This window comes from Ciconia boyciana, chromosome 1 (assembly GCF_034638445.1).
Source record: "Ciconia boyciana chromosome 1, ASM3463844v1, whole genome shotgun sequence".
Taxonomy (NCBI): Eukaryota; Metazoa; Chordata; class Aves; order Ciconiiformes; family Ciconiidae; genus Ciconia; species Ciconia boyciana.
Window position 1 is genome coordinate 34,030,712 of NC_132934.1, and position 22,489 is coordinate 34,053,200.

Sequence of the window (22,489 nt, forward strand, 5' to 3'; positions counted from 1 at the left end):
ACATTCAGAAACACCTCTTTATAACCACTTATTATGTGTTGGAACAATACCTCAGTCAGTCCATTCTTCTATAGACTTGGTCTTGAAAAAACACAGCTATCCCAGCCTTTCTTCATTCGTCAGTTTGTCCAAGTCTCTTACCATTCATGTTGCTGTCCTCTGCCCATGCCAACTGCCTGCATGTTTTTACAAGGAGGTATCCAAGACTGTATGCTGTATATCAACTGAAGCACTAGAGTTAAAATATGCCATGACAAAAAGCATGTACCCAACAAGTATATACCCAGTATTATTCTTCTTTGTTCAAGTTCTTTGTGGCGTTCCCACTTTGCAGAGTTCTAGATGACATTTGGAAGATAAGATCTAGCGTGAAAACTACTTTCTGCAGTAATATTTGCAATCATACTGCAAACATCATGGGATCTTTGACATAAATTAATAATAAATGCACTTCCCTCCTCTAAGTGTGAACCATATTCCCACTAGGGCTGCAGTGCCACCCTCTGATCCAAACACTACCTAGATGACATTCCTACCACACAATTTGACTGGATCTCTAAGCTCAGTAACATTAAGTCACACAAGACTATTTCTAATGATCAAATCCACAGCCAGCTGAGCCCAGTGAGTTCCAACAGGTCCCTTTCTCTCAAGCTGATGAATTACTGCTGAGTGATGTCTACTTGTAGAACACTCCAAATAGCTTCCGCAGTTACTGCAGATTCCTACCTGTCTGTTGCCTTTGCATGAGGAAATACAGCACCCCTTGAATCTGTTTGATCTCTTGTGTATCAAAATGTGAAAGGTGAGAAACTAGCACTTCCCATGTTTCAGTAAGATGCAACACAAACATCATCCCAAAACCACTTTGCAAAGTTCAGTCCACAGCACAGCTTCGGTTCCCATGACACTGACAGATGGTCCCCCGAGGCTGGTGACACAGGGTAAATCTCCATATTCCTGCTGCTGGACTTGTCAAAACCATTTGCAAAGCATGCCATGAGATACTGTAGCACATCTGAAAACCAAACCAGGTATAGACAACTGAGCAATGCATGCTCCAATCACACCTCTCTAAGCCAAACAGGTAATTGTGATGTTTAATTGTTCTTTCCCAGGCTTTAGGCAGAGACAGGTCAAAAATATGGATATTCTTCTGTTCAAGCTCCACAGGTGAGACTTCACAGTACAAGTTGCTAGTTCTATGCCATGAAAAAAGCCACAAATTTTAGCTGTTGCAACTACTACCGCCTACAAAAATACAAATTTGGATTAGCTGTCCAAGACTGAATCCTCCATGAACTTGTTAGAGCTGCCTGAAGTCCTTTCTGATTCCTTGCTAAGCCTGGATGGCCCACAATTCCACGACCACCTTCCCTTATCTAAACTATTGAGAAAATTTATTACAGTCTCTGAAATGAAGTTTTATCCCCAAATCCTTCTCCATCCAATATAAGCAACAATACTGCTGTGACTTGTAGAGATATTTTTATGAGTAGACATGTAGGTAGGCTCGAGAGTCTCAGAGCCTCTTATGGCTCTGAAACACATGAAGAAAGCCATCCTCCTTCCTCTGTGACTGGATCCTCCAAAAATACCCCAGTATTTCAATTGCAATACTTAACACCTGAGTTGTTATGAGTAATGACAGTAAATTTGCCTTTCAGAAGCCATTCTCTTCAACAGAGAAGCTCAGGAAGAATGACCCTCACGCAAAGTAACTGCCATTAACTACTTCTCTAAGTGGAATGGAAACCGGAGAACAATCTGCTCCAAGTATGGTCTGCAGCCAGTATCATCATCTAATATTGGAATTTCTTAACTTCACTCCTCTCAACAACAAAAGGAGGCAGTAATTTTCTCTAAGGTCAGCCCAAGAAGCATTTCCACATTTTTGGTCTGGCTACGTATTCTGGCTGCATAACAGGGTGTGAACCAGGCACACACCAGGTTTCCACCATTCATATGTTGGTTTCCAGGGCTTCCAGGTACGTATCGTGGACATGAACACCAAGTGCTCTCCAAACCGATCCCAGTGTGGGTGTAGGAGACTCTGGAGTGCACTGCAGTACGACCTAACAGCTAGTCTGCATGTGACAGCTGAGAACAGTGAGAGACAGCAGCGACTCTTTTGAGGTCATCTAATCCATCTACTGTCCATAGCCATGCTTTTTCTGACAGGACTGCGTACTCTAGGTTCCATAAAAAGGCAGCCTTTGTCAGATTCTTTTTAAGATAATAATTTTGTTTCAACTTTCATCTGAAGGATAACAGAAAACTCCTCAATAATTATTTTCCAAGCATGCTGAAGCATATCTATTTCATAGGTGGACATAAAGGAGAAACTACGTAGATATACATACATACATACATAGAAAATGTAGGAATGGAGAAGGAATAAAGAGGATTAAAGACAGATTTTAGGATTGATGTGGATAACAGGAAGGTAAAACTGCTATGAGAGGATATATATGGCATCTACTAGGAAAGTGTTAATGTATTCTCTTAAAAATAAAGACATCCTGATTAAAACAAATACAACCCAAACAAACCCTTCCATTATATTAAAGTCAAAACCATCAGGACAGATCTTGAAGGTAAGATGATTTCACGTCTGTAGAAGTCAAACTCTACTGATGATGCTACAGACAAATTTTATACAATATTTAAAGTTGCCACCACATGGTCTGAACTTTTTTGTCCTGTGCAGCTGGCAGTAGCCTTAATGAGGGAGACCTCTCAGCAAAACAGCAATCTGCCTGGCTGGCAGATGTACAACCATACTCTTTGCAGCTGTTGGAAAAATCAAAACCAGAACTCTTGAAATTCCATTTAATGATCATCCACAGAATTTCATTTATTCATTCTAGTTAGATTTGTGAATAAGTCTTTTAATTTGGCCTATATCTCTGACATCTCAAAGCACTATCCATTACCTCAGGCTTAGCACAACTAAAACAGATGACCAAGTCCTCCCTTGAAAGCCCTGTCATGTCTTTTCCCCTCACAATGAACGCCACCGTTCTGCTCATCACTGCCTAATGCCTGGCATCCTTTTTGATGCCAACTACAGAGCATTTGAAAAACAGGCTGTTACCATGCTCAGCTCCCCGCCTACCACAATACTCAGCCAGGCTTCACTGTGCCGTGTATTCCCAACCTGTCTACATACATCTCATAATGAGACCGTAAGCTTTTCCAGTCAGCAATCTTCTCTTTGTTTTACCTACATAGCACATGGCACAATTAGGTCTTCTAACAAGCTTTCAATTATTACAATAACACAAGAACAACAGAACTGCCAAAATGGCTGCAACATTATTTTAGCAATTGTAGGATTTGGCTTTTACACCAGCTATATCTTTAGATCCTGGTGGATATTCAGTTATATCCAAGTCCTTTTCAAGGGCATGCTCAGATAATTCAGTGCCCGAAGAACTGTATGTCACAGGTGCTACTTCAGGTGTCCTCATTAAGGAAAAAGAAACTTTCAGAAACTTTTTTCTGTAAATGACTGATCATACTTTACATATTATATAACTACTCTTCCTGCATTTTCTATTTTTTAAAAAAATTAAAGGACTTGTACTGTTCATTTTAAGAAATAAATTAATTTACAACTTACAAGAGACAAGATTTTGTTTCTAGACAAAGTTCCATCGTTTTTCTTTCAAAAGAAAAGTGTTCTCTGACTTGTTTGAAGGTGACTCCAGTACTCTGCTACTATAAAGAGTGAAAATTCCTGATGCCAGGTAAAAATCTCAAACTTTAGAGGGACTGAGAACTGATAAATAAAATAAAAGCCTTTCATAAAAGTTCACTGTGAAGCCTAAAAAATACTAATCACATAATTCAGAAAGGAAAATCTGGGCTCAAGCAATATTCAAGTCTGTTTCATAGTAAGGAACCAAATTTGACTCACATTTTGGACAAGAATAAGTCAACATGGCGTACAGGAAGGAGACTACCATCTTCGCATTTTCCCTAGGACTATAATCCAAGGCATCAGAGGACAATTATATTGTATTCCATGTTGTGGCAAAGCCATTTCACATGGATTATGGAGATATTAGTGTGGGTGTTGATGGAAGTTTGTGTGGCACAGTGGAAGAGGAGAAAAATAAACCAAGATGAACAGAACAGTGGCAAAAACACAAGAAAGGCTAGAAAAAGAGAGAAATTCTTCACAGAAGATGAATATCACACTTCATTGGACTCGAACATGAATAGCTGAGTCAAAGTCCAAAATCAGACTCAGTTGTCCTGACCTGTCCCCCAGATACTACTTTCTTTCAGGTTTCAGTTTCCCTGGAAGAAGAGCTCACTATTGGACACAACAGTAACCTAACAGAGAACCATCTGGCAGTGTTTCATAAGTTGATGATTAATTAATAAGTTGATGATTAATTGATGATTCATAATTTCATAAGTTGATGATTAATTTGTTCTCCTTCAACAGTAATGACATATCACATTTGTTATCTCATTTAACACTTCCTTTATAGGTTCCATTTCATCTCTCAATTACAGTAAAAATTGAATTGTATAGGTATTCTTCCTGCCTTACTTGCTCTTGATTTGAATTCGTTGCATCTGGTTGCCACCTGAGAATCAGAAAAACAATAGGTATTTCTGCCTCCTTTCAGCAGCCATTTGGCAGGCTCTGCTACCTCATGTGCAGGTCTTAAGTGTCACTGAAGGGTCTGCATGTACCTCTGATAAGAACTTCACCATCAACCCTCATTCAAGCAACATTATCACTGTAATTAATGACAGTATATATTAAAAAATGAGAATTATGATCAGCTTATTAATTGCTGGGAGGGATGGAACAGATAAACTATGTTGCTCAGCCAGCATTCCTGCAACAACACATCTGGTACATGTACTTAACTTTTATCATCTTTCAGTTGAATTATATATACAACAGACAGATGGCTGAGGAAAATCACAATTAAAAATACAGGAACAGTGGTAAATAATAATTACAAAAAAGCCAACAGACAATTCTGCCTTACCTCTCCTTCTGAAATGAGTGGCAAACAGGAACAGAGCTAGACCCTCACTAGGTCTTTCTGAAAATCTTAATCTACAAGTATAAATTTGTGTCAAATTTGCAAGATTGAACAGCAATCCTGCTCTTTGCCTTTGATACCTCCTAGAAAGCATTTGGTCCAGGCACTTTTACCATTACACCATTGCAGATGTCAAATTGCTGACTTGGCCAGACTTCAGCGAGTCTCATCTTTCTTTATTCCACAGTCATGTAACACTAGTAACACCTTTAAGCAATTATACGAAGGCAGCAGCACTGGAGACACTGAGTAAAATGCAAGCATCAAGAAAGAATGGCGGCAGAAATGGAGATAGGAGACCTCAGGGAAATCTAGTGTGTGCAAAATAAATGCAGGGTTTTTTTTCTGTTTCCAATAAACGGATAAATTTCCGGACACGTTTTCCAAATGGAGAACAACAGATGTATCTGTGTCCACCCAGCAGTTGTGTTCACAAACCTCCATGAAAAACAAACAGCAACCCAAAGTGAATCCATTGTTGCTTCCAACAACCAGACATAATTTAACAGACTGCATCACAGGGAGGATAGCCTCCTGCATCTTTTTGAAGCTTGGGAAAACTGAACAAATGCATGGGAATGACATAATTTGCATTCTCACTGAAAAGTAATGTTCACCCCTTGAGAGTGACATTTTATTCACAGGTCTTCACAATAAAAGTTGGACCATATTTTTAACATGATGGAGGATCTCTGGTGTGGAAGCTACATTTGCACAATCCAAGGGCTTGCACAGAAAAAAGCATTTGTTTATACACTTTTCACAACTTAAAACTTCATTTTATGGATTTTTCTTTTTTTATCTTCGGACATAGGGTCCTTTCAATTAGCCAATTACAAAAGTAACTAGAGATAATACAGTCTTACAATGGTAAACCAATTAGTTTTAGCTGAGTTTGCAAAAATCTAAACATAAGCAGAAGAAACACTGGATCCCAGCAACTGCAATCTCTGATTTATCATTTTTAATTATGTTAGCAGCAGCAAAACAGTAGCGCAGAAATTAAAGGATAACAAACACATGAGCTCTGTGTATCTGCTCTATAAAAAGTATCACTTCACTTTTTTCATTTGATACAAAACTAGGGTTTTGTATTTGCACTTCAAAGAAAACTGGAAATACAAAACAGTATATACTGGAATGACACAGTATTGTCAGAAATTTTTCAGACTTTTTAGAAGCATACAAAAATAGAACTCTTTCTATGGCACTTAACTAAATATCAGCTAAAGAATTAAGAAAAATAACACTAATTATTTTAAATAATAATTGGGCACGAAAATATGCTTATGAGTACATTTTAGATAATAAGAAATACAACATTTTACCTACCTTCACGTGTTGAATTCCAGTTTGTTTTTGACCTAAGCCACTCTTCTGTGTATTTTCAGTTTACTTACAGATCAATCTTTCCAACATTACAGTCATGTGCATAAATGTGAGCATGCATGCAAGCTTCTGAAGGACTGATTCAGCAGGAAATCTAAGTGCCCGATCCTGCTCTCACTGAAGTGAAAGGGCCACAGATAGATGCATGCTAGAACATATACTGATCAATGTAGTGGTTTGTCTTAGTGGAGTCACCAGTCTCCCACAATTACCAGTCTTCAAAGAAAGGACTAGGAACTCCCGTAATACAGAACTATGGAACATTTTGTTCATTTCCTAACCCATGCCAGGTAACCAAAATATTGTGTATTAACCTTCATAAATGTTAGGAAATGCTAATACTTTAACATATGTTTAATAGCTTTTAAATTTGGTTCTCAAAAACACTTTGAACCAATATTTATGAGTTGTGACTGGGATTTTCAGAACTGCCACATATATACAGGCAGCTCAGAATGCTTTTCACACGGATCTGACCACCCAGAACCCTTCAGCTTTTCTAAAAGTTCTAACTCTGCAAAAAAGAAATAAATATATCGGTAGCTTAACATTTTTTTCATTCTCATTAAATGGCTGTATGTATTTAGGAATGGTATTAAGGACCACCTGCTTTTTTTCCCCTTCCATGATATTCTGGTTGGTTTTTTTTCTTTCTTTCTTTACTTTCACTGTGTTCCCCTCTTATTTGTCCTCTTTCTATATGGAGGGTCTGAAAGTTCTGCAAACCTCCTCACACAAAAGTGTTTTAGGAACACAAAAAATTATGTTATGTCTTTGAGATTAAGAGTTGAGCATTATGTTATGACCCTCAGTTTTCTATGTCTTTTGTCACTGACTAAGTGGCAGCAGGACTGGGCCATAAAATTACAGCTCCAGCAAAAGGTTCAAGAGCTAGTATTCTTAAGCTTTATCATCAAAGATCATGTGCCAACTACCTATTCCAGTCCAGTTGTCCAATGGCATCAATTACTGCTTTTATCAGTAACAATGTTTATATATTTTTTTTCTGGTCAAGTATAAGAGCTTCCCCCATGAAAACAATGTCACTAAAATATCATATGAAGTTCATTGCAACACAAAGATTACTCACTTACCCTCACTTTCAGCAAAAGTGGTTAGTTCCCCCCCTCCCCCCCTTTTTTTTTTAACTTTTTTAAGGACGTTAAACATTAGGCATTCCTTAATAAAGGACACATTAAATATAAACACAAAGCCACACAACATGCATAAAAAAGAAGGGTTAAAATGCAACTGTATTTCACAGACACAAGTCACAGTCATTAAATTAAATTATCACACATACATACATTATAACTTATTTATTATTTCAAGCTATACAGGCAACATAGCACCAAAATGGAGAAATTTCCTCTAATCTTGATGAACAGTACACAAATATTTGTTTTTTAATTTTAGAAACAAGTATTTTTTTTCATTTTTATCAGAATTACCCTAAATGAAATCCACTATCCCAAGTCTGTTTTATGACATTATTTGGGTAGTGACATGTGTTATCAGTTATCTCTGAAAAGGCACCCCCCATTTCCAAAGTTTAAAAAAATGAATAGCATATGCTAACATTAAGATTTCAGCCAGTGGGATATTAAATAAATGTGCTGTATTGGTAATGAGGTATTCTGAAGTTCGACATTAGGCAGCAGCAGGAGTAGAGGTAAAAGACTGAAGCTGGTTTTGAAAACCAAGTTCACTGATTCTGAATTCCCTTTTAATATAAAAGATTATCTTTAAAGATATAAATACTTTTTACACATTAGAAAAAGTGAATGAAGGCACTTATCATACATAGCAAGATTTTTTGCATTAACATGAAAACAAATAAATATTTTACTTATGCAAGTTTGGGCTGCTTCTGCTCCTGCAGAAGTCAGTGGGATGCCTGGCAGTAACAACACTGGAAGGGGACTGGGATGTCAATTCTTAAAAAATAAATTTATATTCATTAAAAGTAATAACAGATTTCTTCCACTAGTGCAAAGACAGAATTACACAGAAATTATTCGGGAGCAACTAAAAAGAAAACTGAAGAACTAGAAAAACAGCCACTTTAAAGAATACCACATTATGTGTCTGAAGGGCAGTAAGTAATAGCTGTAAAATATTTCTGACACTTAAAGGTAACTTAGAGGATGAGCTGATCCACTCTTTTTATGCCTATCACTGCAATCACAAGTAATACATACGAAATTACATAAAAATCCTAAGAGTGAGGAAAAGAAAAAAAAAATATATTTTATCAACATTTCAGACAAACAAGATACAATTATCTTCTGTAAGGGTCAAATCTTGCCTGTATTACTGACCATAAAGACACCAGAGCACAATCAGATTTAGACTGTTCCCAAAGAACTCAGAAAAACTGACATTCTTAAACTGTAGTTTTGTGGGACTTCTTTTTTAATATAATTTGAACAGTTAGTGAAACACTTGCCTGCGATAATTTCTTGACTAACAACAAAGTACCACTGACATGACTAGTTTGTTGTCAGTGTTTTGTTCTTTTAATAGTGTTAGAGCAGCATAAAAGCACTCTGCACAAGTACTATTCTTGGGAAAGTTGTGTCTGTCCACTTTAATCTAAGATGCCCTTAATGACAGAAAGTATCTTTAAAAACTTTAAAGTAATTAGGAGAAGAATTCTACAGTTATTATCTGACTTCACAACTGGTATACGGTAAAATTTTAGGACAAACTCTTCATAAGACTTAACTTTGAAAAGAACTTGATGTATCACATCTCAGCTCACAATATAAACATGATGTAAAAGAGCATGAAGCTAAGAACATGCTAAGAAAACAAATGTAAGAAAACAAAGTGCTAGTGACTGCACTACAGTTAACTCACACTAGAGAGTATAAATCCTCTTCCATTAGTATTCAAATAAAATTCCAAATGTAGATGTTTTCAAGAAAATCTAACAGAAAATAAAAACCTCAAGATGGACCTTAACTTTGCTATGCTCTGAACCGTAACTGGTAGTGCTTAGCAACAAAGCTGTACAATACGTGAAACTGTTCAGATGAGGAAACTAGAACACCCCAGAAAGACTGACTGTTTGAGGTAAAACTGAGGATGGTACAGAGCAAAGGTATAACTGTTTGCTTTTGTGGCAATACTTGTTACCTGCAAGTTACAGCAGCTTCCTATGCTGCATCTGCTCAGATAAGACATGCACACAGTAAGCTATCTGGTTTCAAATGTGCTGTGAAGATTTACTGACAATAGACTACCGCAACGACCTTTGGGTAACACTCAGTTACAATCTGGATTCAGTAATCCAGCTATGTATTCTTTTTAAAGGAACGAGAAAGGATGAGAAACAAACATATATTGCAAGTTGTGACATACCTGGTTAAAATGTGTCTGATAAAGTTTAGGTTGCTATCCACACTCATAAAAGAATGAAAGCCCTAATGAAATATAAAGCTTCCAAGGTAACATCAACTGCTACCACCAACTGCCTAAGCAGCAACCTTGTTTTTTGGTTCCCTGGCTCTCCAAGGGTTTTGGTAAGCACTGAAAAACTACGGGGGACCAAAAATAAAATCAAACGCCTAAATATATTAAAATTCTTGTCATCCAAAAATGCAAACAAACTTTCCTCACTATGTGAAGCAGGAAGGTATTGTCTTCCCATATATGAATAGCCTATTTTATTCCTCCAGTGTAATTCCTCCTCACACTCCATAAAACCTTTAAGAAAATATATAAAATGAAAGGTAGACAGCACAGTAAAAGCATATATGTATCAGGAATTTCGAGAAACTTACACTTGTTTTCTATTGTGTAGCAACAACCTAGGAGGCATAGAAAAAGAGACTAGAAAGGAAGATATGACTATTTAACCAAGAGATAAATACCAAAATCTTAAAAGAAACTGAGATAAAAAGGGGAAGCTTCAGTTAGTAGTCAAATACAATCCTTGAAGTGAAGGCACCATAACAAACGTCCATTAAGAAAAGCTACTAGATGAGTAAAAGAGTTATCACCTGTTCAACAGCAGAACAAAGACAAAAAAACCCCGTATGTTCACATTACACATTTTGCCCAGGTACCAGGCCAGGGCTTTGGCACTGATAATCTCCTAACTTGCTACTGTGTGTCAAAATATTTCCCAGCCAAGTACTGCTAAAAATAATATTTTATTCTCTAGTATAGCTACTTTACATTGGTGCTATACATGAAAGCTTTGCAAGGTTGTATATGTATCTGCACTATGTATCTGAAGATTTGTTGTATCTAAACATAACCATTGATCCAACTAACAGTTGATCTGATTACATTGCCACATAACTTTTTGTCAGGAACAGACGATTGTTTGGCTAAGAATACTAAAGCATGTGGATATGGGAAATGCTGTTCAAAGGAAAAAAAGCTTAGTATTGAAAGTAACAAAGCAGCATTCTTGAACTCAATTTAGATTATTCTACAACTCTTCTAGCACAAAATTGTTAAATCTAGTCATTACAGTTCAGTTTTAAAACCTTATGGTATCTTTGCGAATGTGTAATACTCTCTCTTTTCATGTTTTAAGTAAAACACAACTTCTAGTCATTAGGGTCAGAAAACCTGAACCACTCTGATGAAAATTAATACAATAAACCAGAAGTCTTACTGCATGGACTAAACACAAAAACCCAATAATGCACTGTGGAAAACAGGGATACAATAAAAATCTATACTAGAACAAAGTACTCGTAGCCAGCAGTCAGAATGCTATGGAATTTTTCTTGACATTATATAACGTGACATATGGTTTCCATACTTTTTAGCTTGTAATTTATTCATTCTTTCATGAAGTTTTGGATCATTGCCTCAATCCCATCACCAATGAAACTAGAGTACTTTAAAAGAAAAATATCCAAGATATATGGGCCAAATTTACTGGTGGTGCAACTCCATTAAAATAAGCAGCTATATTTACCTCAAGTATTATTTAACTTATAAATACATTTTAAACACACATACTTCAAAATAAATACATCTGTATTGTAATTTTTGTATATCAAAAAAGAGGTAGTGTACTTAGTTACATGCCAATTAGGCAATGAAATCTTGAAATCAAATGTTTCAAATTTTGAAACACTTGAATTTAGGAATGTTTGTATAATATTTATCAATCAACCTCATTTACATTAAGAACTGACACCACTGTTCTTTGAAAACAAGGGCAGAGTCCCTCAAGATGCACGGACTGGGTGTAAACCCACTCCATTTCCTTTGGGTTTTGATACAAAGGCAGAAAAAAAACCCAAACAAACAAAAAAGATGAGCATGATTCAGTTCTTACTAAAGAAAATTCCCTTAGAAACTTACACAAAACTAAGAGGGCAAGAGACGTAAGCTACATTCTAAAAAGATCATTGTCAGAGTCTCTCAATGATCTCCAGATCAAACAAATACCATTTACAGGCAAAAGGATGTGTTTCCTAGCCATCCTCCCTGTAAAACTTCAGAGCGTCTTTCTGGCTTGGGTATCATGATATGAAAATTCTGGACTGAATTAAAGTTTCAAAGAATCAAAGTTTCTGAATATGCATAATATTTCTGAGAAAGTGTCCTGGAGTGGTATGAGCCTTTAGAATTTGAGATTTACTTGCCTCACATCCCTTTGGACAACTGCAGAAACTGGCAACAGTGGAGTACATAGCCTTTAAGCTTTGTAATGGTCAGCTCCAGTAGCCATGGACAGACAATATAAAGTGTAACAGCCCATAGTTGCTAAACTGCAGAAAGCATCAACTAGAATTCTGGCTTCAAATCATGAACAGAGCCTTCCTTGCAACTGCCCTATTGTGCATTTACAAGATATGTTTTATTTTAATTACGTTGTGTAAAATGAATCAAAAACTGAAAAAATGTACTTACAAGGCATATTGCTAAAAGTCTTTATCCTCAAATATATAGTGATAGCTAGCAGAAGAAGTTAGAATGCCCCAATATGGAAGAGAGCATAAAAGACACTGACAACTGATAAACTAGAACAATCGTTTTACATGGTGGATCAGGTTCTTGACTCAGGATTCTAAATTAGTCTTAGCTAATTTGACTTTTTCTGAATCTATTTCTGCTGGAATTGAAAATCCAAGAGGAAACTATCTGGCTATGTAAAAGCTGGAATAATCCATGAACGAAGCTTTTAGTTCAGACACAGTTTAGACAAAGCTACATCAGAATGAGGAAAAGGTTTTTTAAGCAATTTTGATACCCATTTCTGAACTGGCTGGCCCAGAGACAGGGCCAATATTCCAGGAGGTCAAGGAGTTGTTTCAGGTAAAGCAATTGCTCAGAAATTCCCTTCCTTCTACTCACCCTCTCCATGTATTACATCCGTGCCATGCACACCAGAAGTAAAAGACGGCAGAATATATTATGGCAAATTACACTACATGTGGGAAGTCTCGCATTTCAGTTTCTACTTAATTTTTGACATTGGAATCTCACTAGTAGATATAAAAGTGTAATGCATTGCTGTCCAGACACACAAATATTACTCAATACTTTTATCAAAAATATACATAGTGTTTTATCTGGTTCTTGCTGTCTTTATAGAGAAGGGAATAAGTGTAGACATGACATGCTTGATAACTCTACCCTCCAGAGAGTGTCTAGTCATTAACAGTCCCCTGTATTAGAGGATCTTGTATGCCAGAAAGGCATAAGATAGGCAGAGCCATGATCTGTTGCCAAACTATCACATCACTAGTCAACCACCCATAGGTGAAGGCTACACAAAGCCACTTGTACTAGGCTACAACAGTGTTTCTGTGACTAAAGTTTTTACTGCTCTTTCATAATAGTTGTCCTCAATGAATAAGTTTTCCTCTGTTTAAACACCAACAAAAATTAACTGAAGTTTGTGTGTTGGCAGCATTCAAACTAGCTAAATTACTAAAAAGTGACAGCATATTTAATATGTGAGCCTGCTTTTATTTCCTAAATCTGCTGCATTTGTTTCTGCACAACACCATGTGACAGTGTGATGAAATTAAAACCATTACTGAATAACCATAGAGCTTGCAATCATATATAAAACAGAGGCCACAAATTCTCTCTCTGATAACTAGATTCTATTCTAAACTTAGTGTTGGAAGGATTAAAATGGCTTTTTTATGTCAACTGAGATATAAACCAACATGAAAATCTTTGCAAAACTAAGCCATATGTAACATTTACAATACATTACAATAACTTACAGGTAACCTATTAATGCAGGACAAACTGCATCACTCAGGGAATGAACAGGCTGTGAATAACTTTCAATCTAAAAGGAAAACAAACATTGAGTTCAAAGGCAACTGTGTGCTGAATGCCCTGCTTGTCTTCTCAGCATCTGAAATACATACATTAATTAAGCATTAGCAAGTCACCACGAATTATTTGGCTAATGGCTAAATAAGATGCTCTGGTGTCTGTTAAACACAAACCCAAAACTCTGTTTTGCACAGTGGAAGAAAGAGATAACTGTGGTAAATCATTAATTCAAACTTTCATTTTAAAGTCTATTTGCAATAAATTAGAATAGATTATATAAACAATAATAAATTATTTAAAGTTGAAATTGGACCATATTTTTTAAAATGTTTCCATGTTAATTCAAAGAACCAAATTACATAATTTTATTAATTTAAAAAAAAAAAATAGAACTGTTGTCCTAGCTCATCTCCCAGTAATGTTAATGACAGGTTTTTAATTGATTTTGATGGAACCAGAACTGGATCCAACCTCCTTTGATTGCCATTATTCTCCTTAGAATTGAGCACAATAATAAATATTGTTGTCAAATTCACAGCTTGGGAAATATAATGTACTCTATATTGTAGAGCTTGCTATGATTATTTCAGTATGTTAATAATCTGCTAGTGGCAATTTTAAAGATTAATGGTGATTACTGTAGGCATTTTTACACATTAATAGACAGTGACATGTAGACAATAACACATTATAGTTACATACATAATTATACATAGACAGCTTTAGTCACTGTTTTAAAAGCACAAATATAAACTTTTATACACAAATGTACACATAATACGGAGTAAATTGGTTGATGACAGAGTGTAATATACATGTGTGTGAGTTATTTTATACTTAAATATACCATTAGAAAAAAGTTATGCGCTAAAAAGCTTTTTTTTTTTTACAAATATAAATATGTAGATAATACTACAGTATAAATTACAGCATATAATTTTAAATTTAAACACAGATCTCAAATCATAATCCTTCAAAACAGAACAACCTATTAGGTATTACTATCAGCTATGATGATTTCTGGTAATTTTCAAAATATTCCCTATGATGTTTTACAGAGCATGATACTGTTCCCACTGAAGTAAATGGCTGTTTCCCATTTAATTCAATGACTGCAGGAACATTTGCTTAATAAAACTACATAGACTATATTCCACATGCATTATTATTTCACTGTTATCAAATAAAATAATAATATAATTTTTAAAAGGCAAGGGGAAATAGAGTGACAGAAAGAACAAGAAAGCGAAAAATATTAGTGAATGCTATCGTACCGATTTCCATGGTCCCCGATGCCATGAAACATCACCAGGGCAAGAATGCACATTACATTGTGCCATATTAGGTGGCTTGTCTAGAATTTCACAGTTTTGATCACCCAACATTTGGCCAGTAGGAAGCTGACAAATCACCAGCCTTGTCTTTATTCCATCTCCACAAGTTTGAGTACACTGAAATACAGAATTTTATATGCAATATTTTTGTTAAGAGAGCCATCACATACCATTAAACCAAAAAGATATAGCAATAATCAGTACATGTTATTTACTATGTCTATTTTCATATTCCCTGGACACTCAATTCAAGAATAAGGATTTACAGTCTGATCTCATATAATGAAAAAACAATTCTCACACCAAAACATTTACCAAACTACGTTACTATAGTTTATCAAGTGATTTTCTACAAAAAGTCTCAGTTACAGAGAATCTACTCTATCAAGGAGAAGTAACCATTTCTGAGAATAAATGTGCATATATATCTCTCTTTGATAGGAGAAAAAGATGGAAATTGGTCCTAAAACTAGTTTTCCCTGCCAGAAAAAACTCAGACACCGGGTACACTTTCTCATAGTCTAACTTACACAGACAAGTGTAAAATACTTATAGGATGTGTTTTCTGGGTTTCAGTTTTCCTGTAATTCTGCAATACCAGACAAAAATACTAATTCTCATTTCTAATGAGCTATTAAAAAAAACCTGATCAAAAGTGAGAATGTTCCAATAGTTTATAGCTTTTTATTGTATTTCAGAGGATTCTAAATCAGACAAAAACTGCAGCATCTGCATTAACTGGATCCCAAGTCTGCAGCTATGGACAGAAAAAACATGACACAGACTGGCCTTGAGAACTAAATGGCTACATCTGGCCAAAATGGGGGGGCGGGGGGGAGGAGAAAAATAAAAAAGTCACTCAAACAACTTTTCTTTTCCCAACTTTAGATATTGATGTATCAAGAATAAGAAAAGAGGGCAAGAATCACAAGAGGTTAGATTAGAATTAATGCCAAACTAACCAGCTTTAACTCTAGTGTTTGAGCAAGAATGCATGGTCAAGATATGACATTACATGGCATGGAGAAACCGTTCTTTGTCCAATAATGTGTAATGTTTCATCAAAACATTCTAACCCAGGCACACCTTTTAGATGCATGATCCGATCTTCATACTTCTAATTTGCAACTACAACCCAGTAGATACTACTACTTGCAGTTATTCTAGTCAGTACCTGTCAAATTTGATGTAATAAAGTTTCTTTATAGCTTCTTGTGCTCATTTTTTACTTACACTAGCTATTACACTGAGGTTTTTCTGCACACAATTAATCTTTTTGTAACAGAAAATAATTTTTTATGTCTCAAGATTCAAGACGCTACTGCAACACTCAATTATATGTTGCACATCCTTAGCCTCATACAATACTTACTTCTTTTGTATATATATTTACACTATTCATATTTACACTACAGTTCTGGATTTGATCAAAACCCAAAGTTTAGGTAAACAGGTTGAAACTCATTCTTTTTAAATAAGTAAAAAAATGGTGTTCAGGTCCATTCACAGTCAAATAACTATGTTACTATTTCTAAGCTTATGTGGTAAATAATGTTTCCCTTTGAAAGTGAAATGATCTTACTTCTCCCCAGTTCCCATAGTTCCATCGTGGGCATGGTCCAGAATCACAGTGTCTTGACTCTGGAGGTTTTGTTGCCTCATCACAATAACTAGCACTTCTTCCTTCCTCATCTTGACATACTACAACTCGACGGTGAAATCCACCTGCACAAGTACTAGAGCACTACCAAAACATGTAAACATATGTATCACCATTGCATAATCAGAAAAATGTAAAATATGTTGGTGAGAACAATTTAATATTATTATTTTTAATGTTAACTTTCAAAACTGAAATTTGAAAATAAAAATTACTACTATGTAGAAGTATTTTAAAGTTGAAATTGCAGAAATATTATTTTGAATTTAATATATTCTTGAGAATAATAATAATATTTTTAAAAATAAATGTGCTTCTCTTTTGACCAAATCTGTACTGCAATAACATTTCTAGAAATGTTAACACACATGTGAGAGAACAAATTAATATATTAAAAAAAATATTCTTACTGCTCCCCAGGGTCCAGTTCTCCATTGATATCCTCCCACAGAGGGACGGTTCCACTGGTTTATATTGTCATGTGGATGGTGTATTGGAAGGTAACCTATTTCTGGAAAATGGCTTGGATGGTCATGTATTTTCGGAATATGATGATAAACTGGTGGACACGGTGGCATGTTACATTCTTGTTCTTTGGAAGGTCGGCCTTCGGGATCACAGTAATTCTCGTTGATTTGTTGATGATAGTTGACACAGATAACTTGTCTTGTTACTATTCCACTATCACACGTAACTGTGCACTGACCAAAAATTAACCCAACATTTGTGACAGAACATTGATAATTAATAGCCAAAGACATTTATATTTACTTTTGACATTAAGAAATGTATACTTTGTTTTTTCAAGAGATATAATTTCAATCACACTTGCACAGAATATGAAGTCCCCATTTCTAACCAGAGACTTTGGCCAACAATCTAAATAGACACATTAAAAAAAAATTTATAATTAATACTTACAGGGGACCAATTTCCAACTTGCCACTCTCCACATGGGCTAAAGCAGCTTGAAACTTCAGCTGGTCGTGGTAAATGAGCACAGAAAGATTCATCTGCTATTCCTCCATGAGCATCTCTACAACTCACATAGCGAGCACGATTACCCTTCCCACAGGACGCAGAGCACTGTCAGAGAACAATCCAAGCTCATCGCACTTTAGGAGACCAAAACAAGATCATGCAAGCATCTAAAATACTAACATAGCTTAGTGTCAGCTTGACTTTAGAATTAAATACTGAGAACCAGATTTCCATCTCACAATGATAGAGCCATGCATTCAGGAAGGAAAGTGAAATATTGCTGGATGGTTTAGGCCTTAAGAATTCCTGTTGGCTTGGAACTGAATTGCATGGCCTTAGTTTTTGTGAAACAATTCAGCATATCTGAACAGGTAGCTTTTCAACTATAACATGGAATCATTATACAGTTGCAACGGCAATTCTTTTATTATATAATAATAGAAACGTTAGAGAGTAACTTCCAGAACATTTTAGTTATTATACAGTGATGCAATATTTACATCAACTGATATAATAAAAACTGATATTCACAATCCATTTGCCATTCTAATTTATATTAGCACATTCCATTGAGCCCCTTCTGATGCCTTTATAGCTGAGAAGTTCAAGGTGGATTTAGTGAAGAGTTTCTGAGTAGCCTCAGTCTATGCACGCCTTACTGCTATTTAGTTAAAATAGTTGTGCAAAGATGTAATTGTGTTATATGCTTTGTTACGAACCTCAAGAGATTAACAGACACGCCCACATTTTTATAGATCATTTTAAATTGTCACATCGCTGTCAAGTAAAACTAAGTTTCAACACTATCAAAATCAAAAACTCTTCCATTAAACAAAGGGTGTGTAGAAACCATTTTTTTTAATGCTTATTTTACAAATTATGTAAAATTAGACCTTTAAAGACCCAAACTGCTTAAAATTGCTACTCACATAAAAGATTTAAATCATATTTTAGAATGGTGTTCATACTCAGAAACTGATCGATTATCTTAAAAAAACACTTCCTTGCACACTCTCAGTCATATGAAAGCTATTTTGCTCAGAACCCCAGCTCCTAGAATCCTGGTTTTTTTCCCTTCCTTATTTTCCCTGGCTAGATTTGAAGCACACAGAATTTGCTGGGAGTGTCTATCTCCTCCTTAAGAAACAGGTTCTTAAAAGAAAAAAAATTAGAATTCCTTTAAAATTTATCCCAAGCAGATTTCAGTCTGAAAAATATATTAATGAGAGCTTTATGGAAAATGGGTGAAGGAATGGAGGACTGCTCTGCAAGATGCGACCACTATTACATTACATACTGGGGTCCATGATCCATATCTCCATTGGGTCACCTTCCCCACATGAACTAGAGGAAGCGATGTAGTCCATAATTTTGTATTTTCTGGACAAGAGGGCAATTCACATTCCTGTGAGGTGAGAAAAAAAAAAGTTTTCAAAATCTACATTTTGGAAGAGCCAAATGTAAAGGAAATGGCTCCCACAGAGATAGATCTTACCTTTACAATAAGCCAGCATTAATTAACAAGTAAATACCAGCTTCTAACTTTTCCCTCGCGTTATTCAAAGGCTGTTCATTGAGTTGTTTTGTTTTGTTTCAAATCGAGAGGTAAATAAAATTTATTTGATGTTAAAACTGTATTAGTAATAACTAATAATATTTGCACTTTGAGAAAGAACTGTGTTGGGCAACTTGCTGGAGACAAGGGGCATAGACATTACTGTGCCCTGTTTCATAGCCACATGCAGTACAGAACTGAGTGAAGATAGTGGCTGTGCTGTCCTGTCCTGTCCTGCTGAGAACACAAAATTGCCCAGTTTCAGTCAACGGCCAAACAGGTACCACAATTCAAAATACAAAGCATACTCAAACCCAGTGTTTTCACATGTAAGTGGAAATAAATTTACACCAATTACTTGGCTTTTATATTTTCAAATCTTATTCAAGAAGCCATCAGAAGGGTGGTAACTTGTGACTGGTTTACTCTGGACCATAGAATCCTTTATTTACCTCTTCTCCTTGAGACAAGAAGCAGAATATGCCCTCAAGGACGTAGGCGGTTACCAGCTTAGCTGGATATAAATGAGATGTACCAATCTGGTGGCCAGATCAACATGTTAATACATAGCACCTAAGACACCAATTGCTTTTAGTTAAAAGTACACCCACTGACTGTATTAAAAACATTTCTTCTGAAAAATGATAGATTTAAATTAAGGGAAGTGATGAAGTAAGTAAACTGGGACAAGAAGAAAAGGTAAAGAACCATATCAATACCATACTGAATCATAATTCATGTCTACACAGTTTTGAATTAGTATTATTCCAAAAACTGAAGCTTTCTTCAAGTAACTATGTCACTCTTTTAAGAACTATATACAAGCAGAATTTTAGAGAATACCAAGCCGGTTAGGTGCTATTATTAAGCACCACAGCAAGCAGTCTCCTTATAGTATTCTACATGTTGGAGCTTCCCCCTCAAAATAATCAAAGGCCTTTGGACCCCTTCAATCATATACCAAATTTTCAAATCTCCAATCTCCAAATTACTCCTCTTTCACTTAATTCCCTAGGCCAAATTTGAAGTTCAGGAAAAAAAGCAGATAGTTTCAATTTTTTTTTCTCATTTTAGAACTCGTTTCCTGCAAGTTCCTTCAAAATGTCAGCAGACAACACTTGTATTTAGATGCTTCTAACTAAAAAGTACAATCAACTGAAAGGTATTTTTTAACTTACTTGGTTATCTCTAGGACGAGTAGCAGCATTACATTCCCTGTCATCATCCAAAATAACTCTGTAAGTCCCAGTAACACATTTGACTGCACGCATCTGGTATCCCCGTCCACATGTTACAGCGCACTGTTAAAGTCAATAATTTCACACACTTGAAACAGTGCTATTTATAATCAAATTTAATTTTAAATTACATTTTCTATTTTAAAACTCCTTCTAGAATGAACAGGAATGACTACTGGGATGGTGTTAACTTTCTTCATGGCAGACCATATGGTGCTTAAACAGTCTCCATAACACTCCAATATTTTGGCTATTGATGAACAGTGCCTGTGCAGGATAAAGGCTTTCTCTTTTTCCCCCTTCTATGCCCTGTAGTGAGTAGGCTGGAGGTGGGCAGGAGACTGGGAGGGAGCACAGCCAGGAGAGCTGACCCGAACTGATCAAAGGTACAATCCATGCTATATAATGTCATGCTCAGCAATAAAAACTGGAGTAGAGGAAGTTGGGGTGGAAGGGAGTAAGGGGTGGCTTCCAAATGAATCACTAGCTGCAGCTGTTAAATGTCTTTTCCTTCACTATAGAGTTTGACAAGAGCACACTCAAAAGAAGGCACCCAAAATATTAGATGGCTGAAGATATTATGACATGAATCCCATCCTATAAATGTTGTGGTTCAAGCACAAATACTGGTAAAAACTCAGGTCATTAATAACTATTACCAGATGGTACGGTGGAAAAACTGCAATGGAAAGCTCTGCTCCAGTGACATGGATTGGTAAATTGCTTGTACAAGCTATTCCAGCAAGGCCATCCACAGTGATTTTTTTATTCAGAAGAATTATATCATGGGACTGAATTAATTTTTTATTTCATTTTTGCATTTAGCTTGTAGGAATGGAAAGCCAGCACCTTGTGATCAAAAGATCACTCAAAAGGAATTCAACATTATGTTAGACAATAGTGTGGTTATCTTTAACAGGAAAAAAATATTACATGAGAAAAGTTCTATACAAAGGAATTGTTTAAGTTAAAAATATACTTAATTTCCAAAGGTATATTTATTCTCTATTTTACTAACAGGTTATATGTAAAAAAAATAAATAATCAGCTGCTATTCAGTTATAAATTCTCACTAACATCCAAGAAACACTGAATAATCCAACACTTCTGTTGGTTTGAGTAACCTGAATTTCATGGAGCTTTCATAAGATGAGTACCCTATTATTTTTTAATGAGTTCTCATCTATTTGGTGACAAAAGTTTCCTTTGCAAATCAATTCCCTTTTTTCTAGATTTTTGAAGCCACTCTGGTATACTTTAGATGAGCATCACTACACACAGGAACATATTTTTCAACTGCACTTTCACATAAAGAGATAGCAGATCTTTTATCACTGAAGGTCAAAACAAAACATAACAAAATACTAAGTCTTTTTGCCTGCTATTATTAGCATATACACTTCTACGATCTTAAAGCTACCACTTACATTTGCCCACACACCTATAAATATTTGGTCTTTTACCTGTCTCATTCATCTGAACGGTTTGCTATCTACATTTTCATTATTCTGAAGATATAATACATTCATGTGTAAAAGCATCTTTGATATTAAGGCTCAGGGTCAATGACTATTTTAGGCATTTAACTTATATATGGGTGTTCCTAAATTACAGGTTAGATAGCCAATAGGAGCAAACAAACAGGTGAATCAATTCAACTAAAGTAACTGCTTAAGATCCAATTAAAATGTTTAAAAGGTATTGTTTTGTGATCACTCATAGTCTGAACTAGAAAACAAGAAGCCAGAAATCCTTATGTACTCACTGATCCCCAAGGCCCTACTTGCCAAGATGCACATTCATGAAGTTCACATGGTGTTACTGATTCTGGTCTACCATTTGGATTACAGAAATCATCTCTCAGTTGTTCATCATTAAGTTGGCACCATACTTGACGATGCTTCATTCCTTTGCCACATGTCACAGGACACTGTAAAATTATTAGAGTCTTCAGTTTGTAAAGATATGAATCTGCATTAATGGCT

General features: G+C 35.6%; 1 protein-coding gene across 1 annotated transcript in view; it reads right to left on the bottom strand.

Annotated features, from left to right (window-relative positions):
• Positions 1-22,489, bottom strand: part of ADAMTS20 (ADAM metallopeptidase with thrombospondin type 1 motif 20) — a 103,740-nt gene that overhangs the window by 19,185 nt on the left and 62,066 nt on the right. Inside the window, exons 22-28 of the mRNA XM_072876036.1 lie at positions 22,270-22,434; positions 20,445-20,567; positions 19,009-19,116; positions 17,652-17,816; positions 17,141-17,431; positions 16,653-16,814; positions 15,011-15,187 (exon numbers count right to left, since the gene is read on the bottom strand). Of these exons, the coding sequence (XP_072732137.1) occupies positions 15,011-15,187; positions 16,653-16,814; positions 17,141-17,431; positions 17,652-17,816; positions 19,009-19,116; positions 20,445-20,567; positions 22,270-22,434 (1,191 nt within the window). The remainder of the gene's footprint in view (positions 1-15,010; positions 15,188-16,652; positions 16,815-17,140; positions 17,432-17,651; positions 17,817-19,008; positions 19,117-20,444; positions 20,568-22,269; positions 22,435-22,489) is intronic.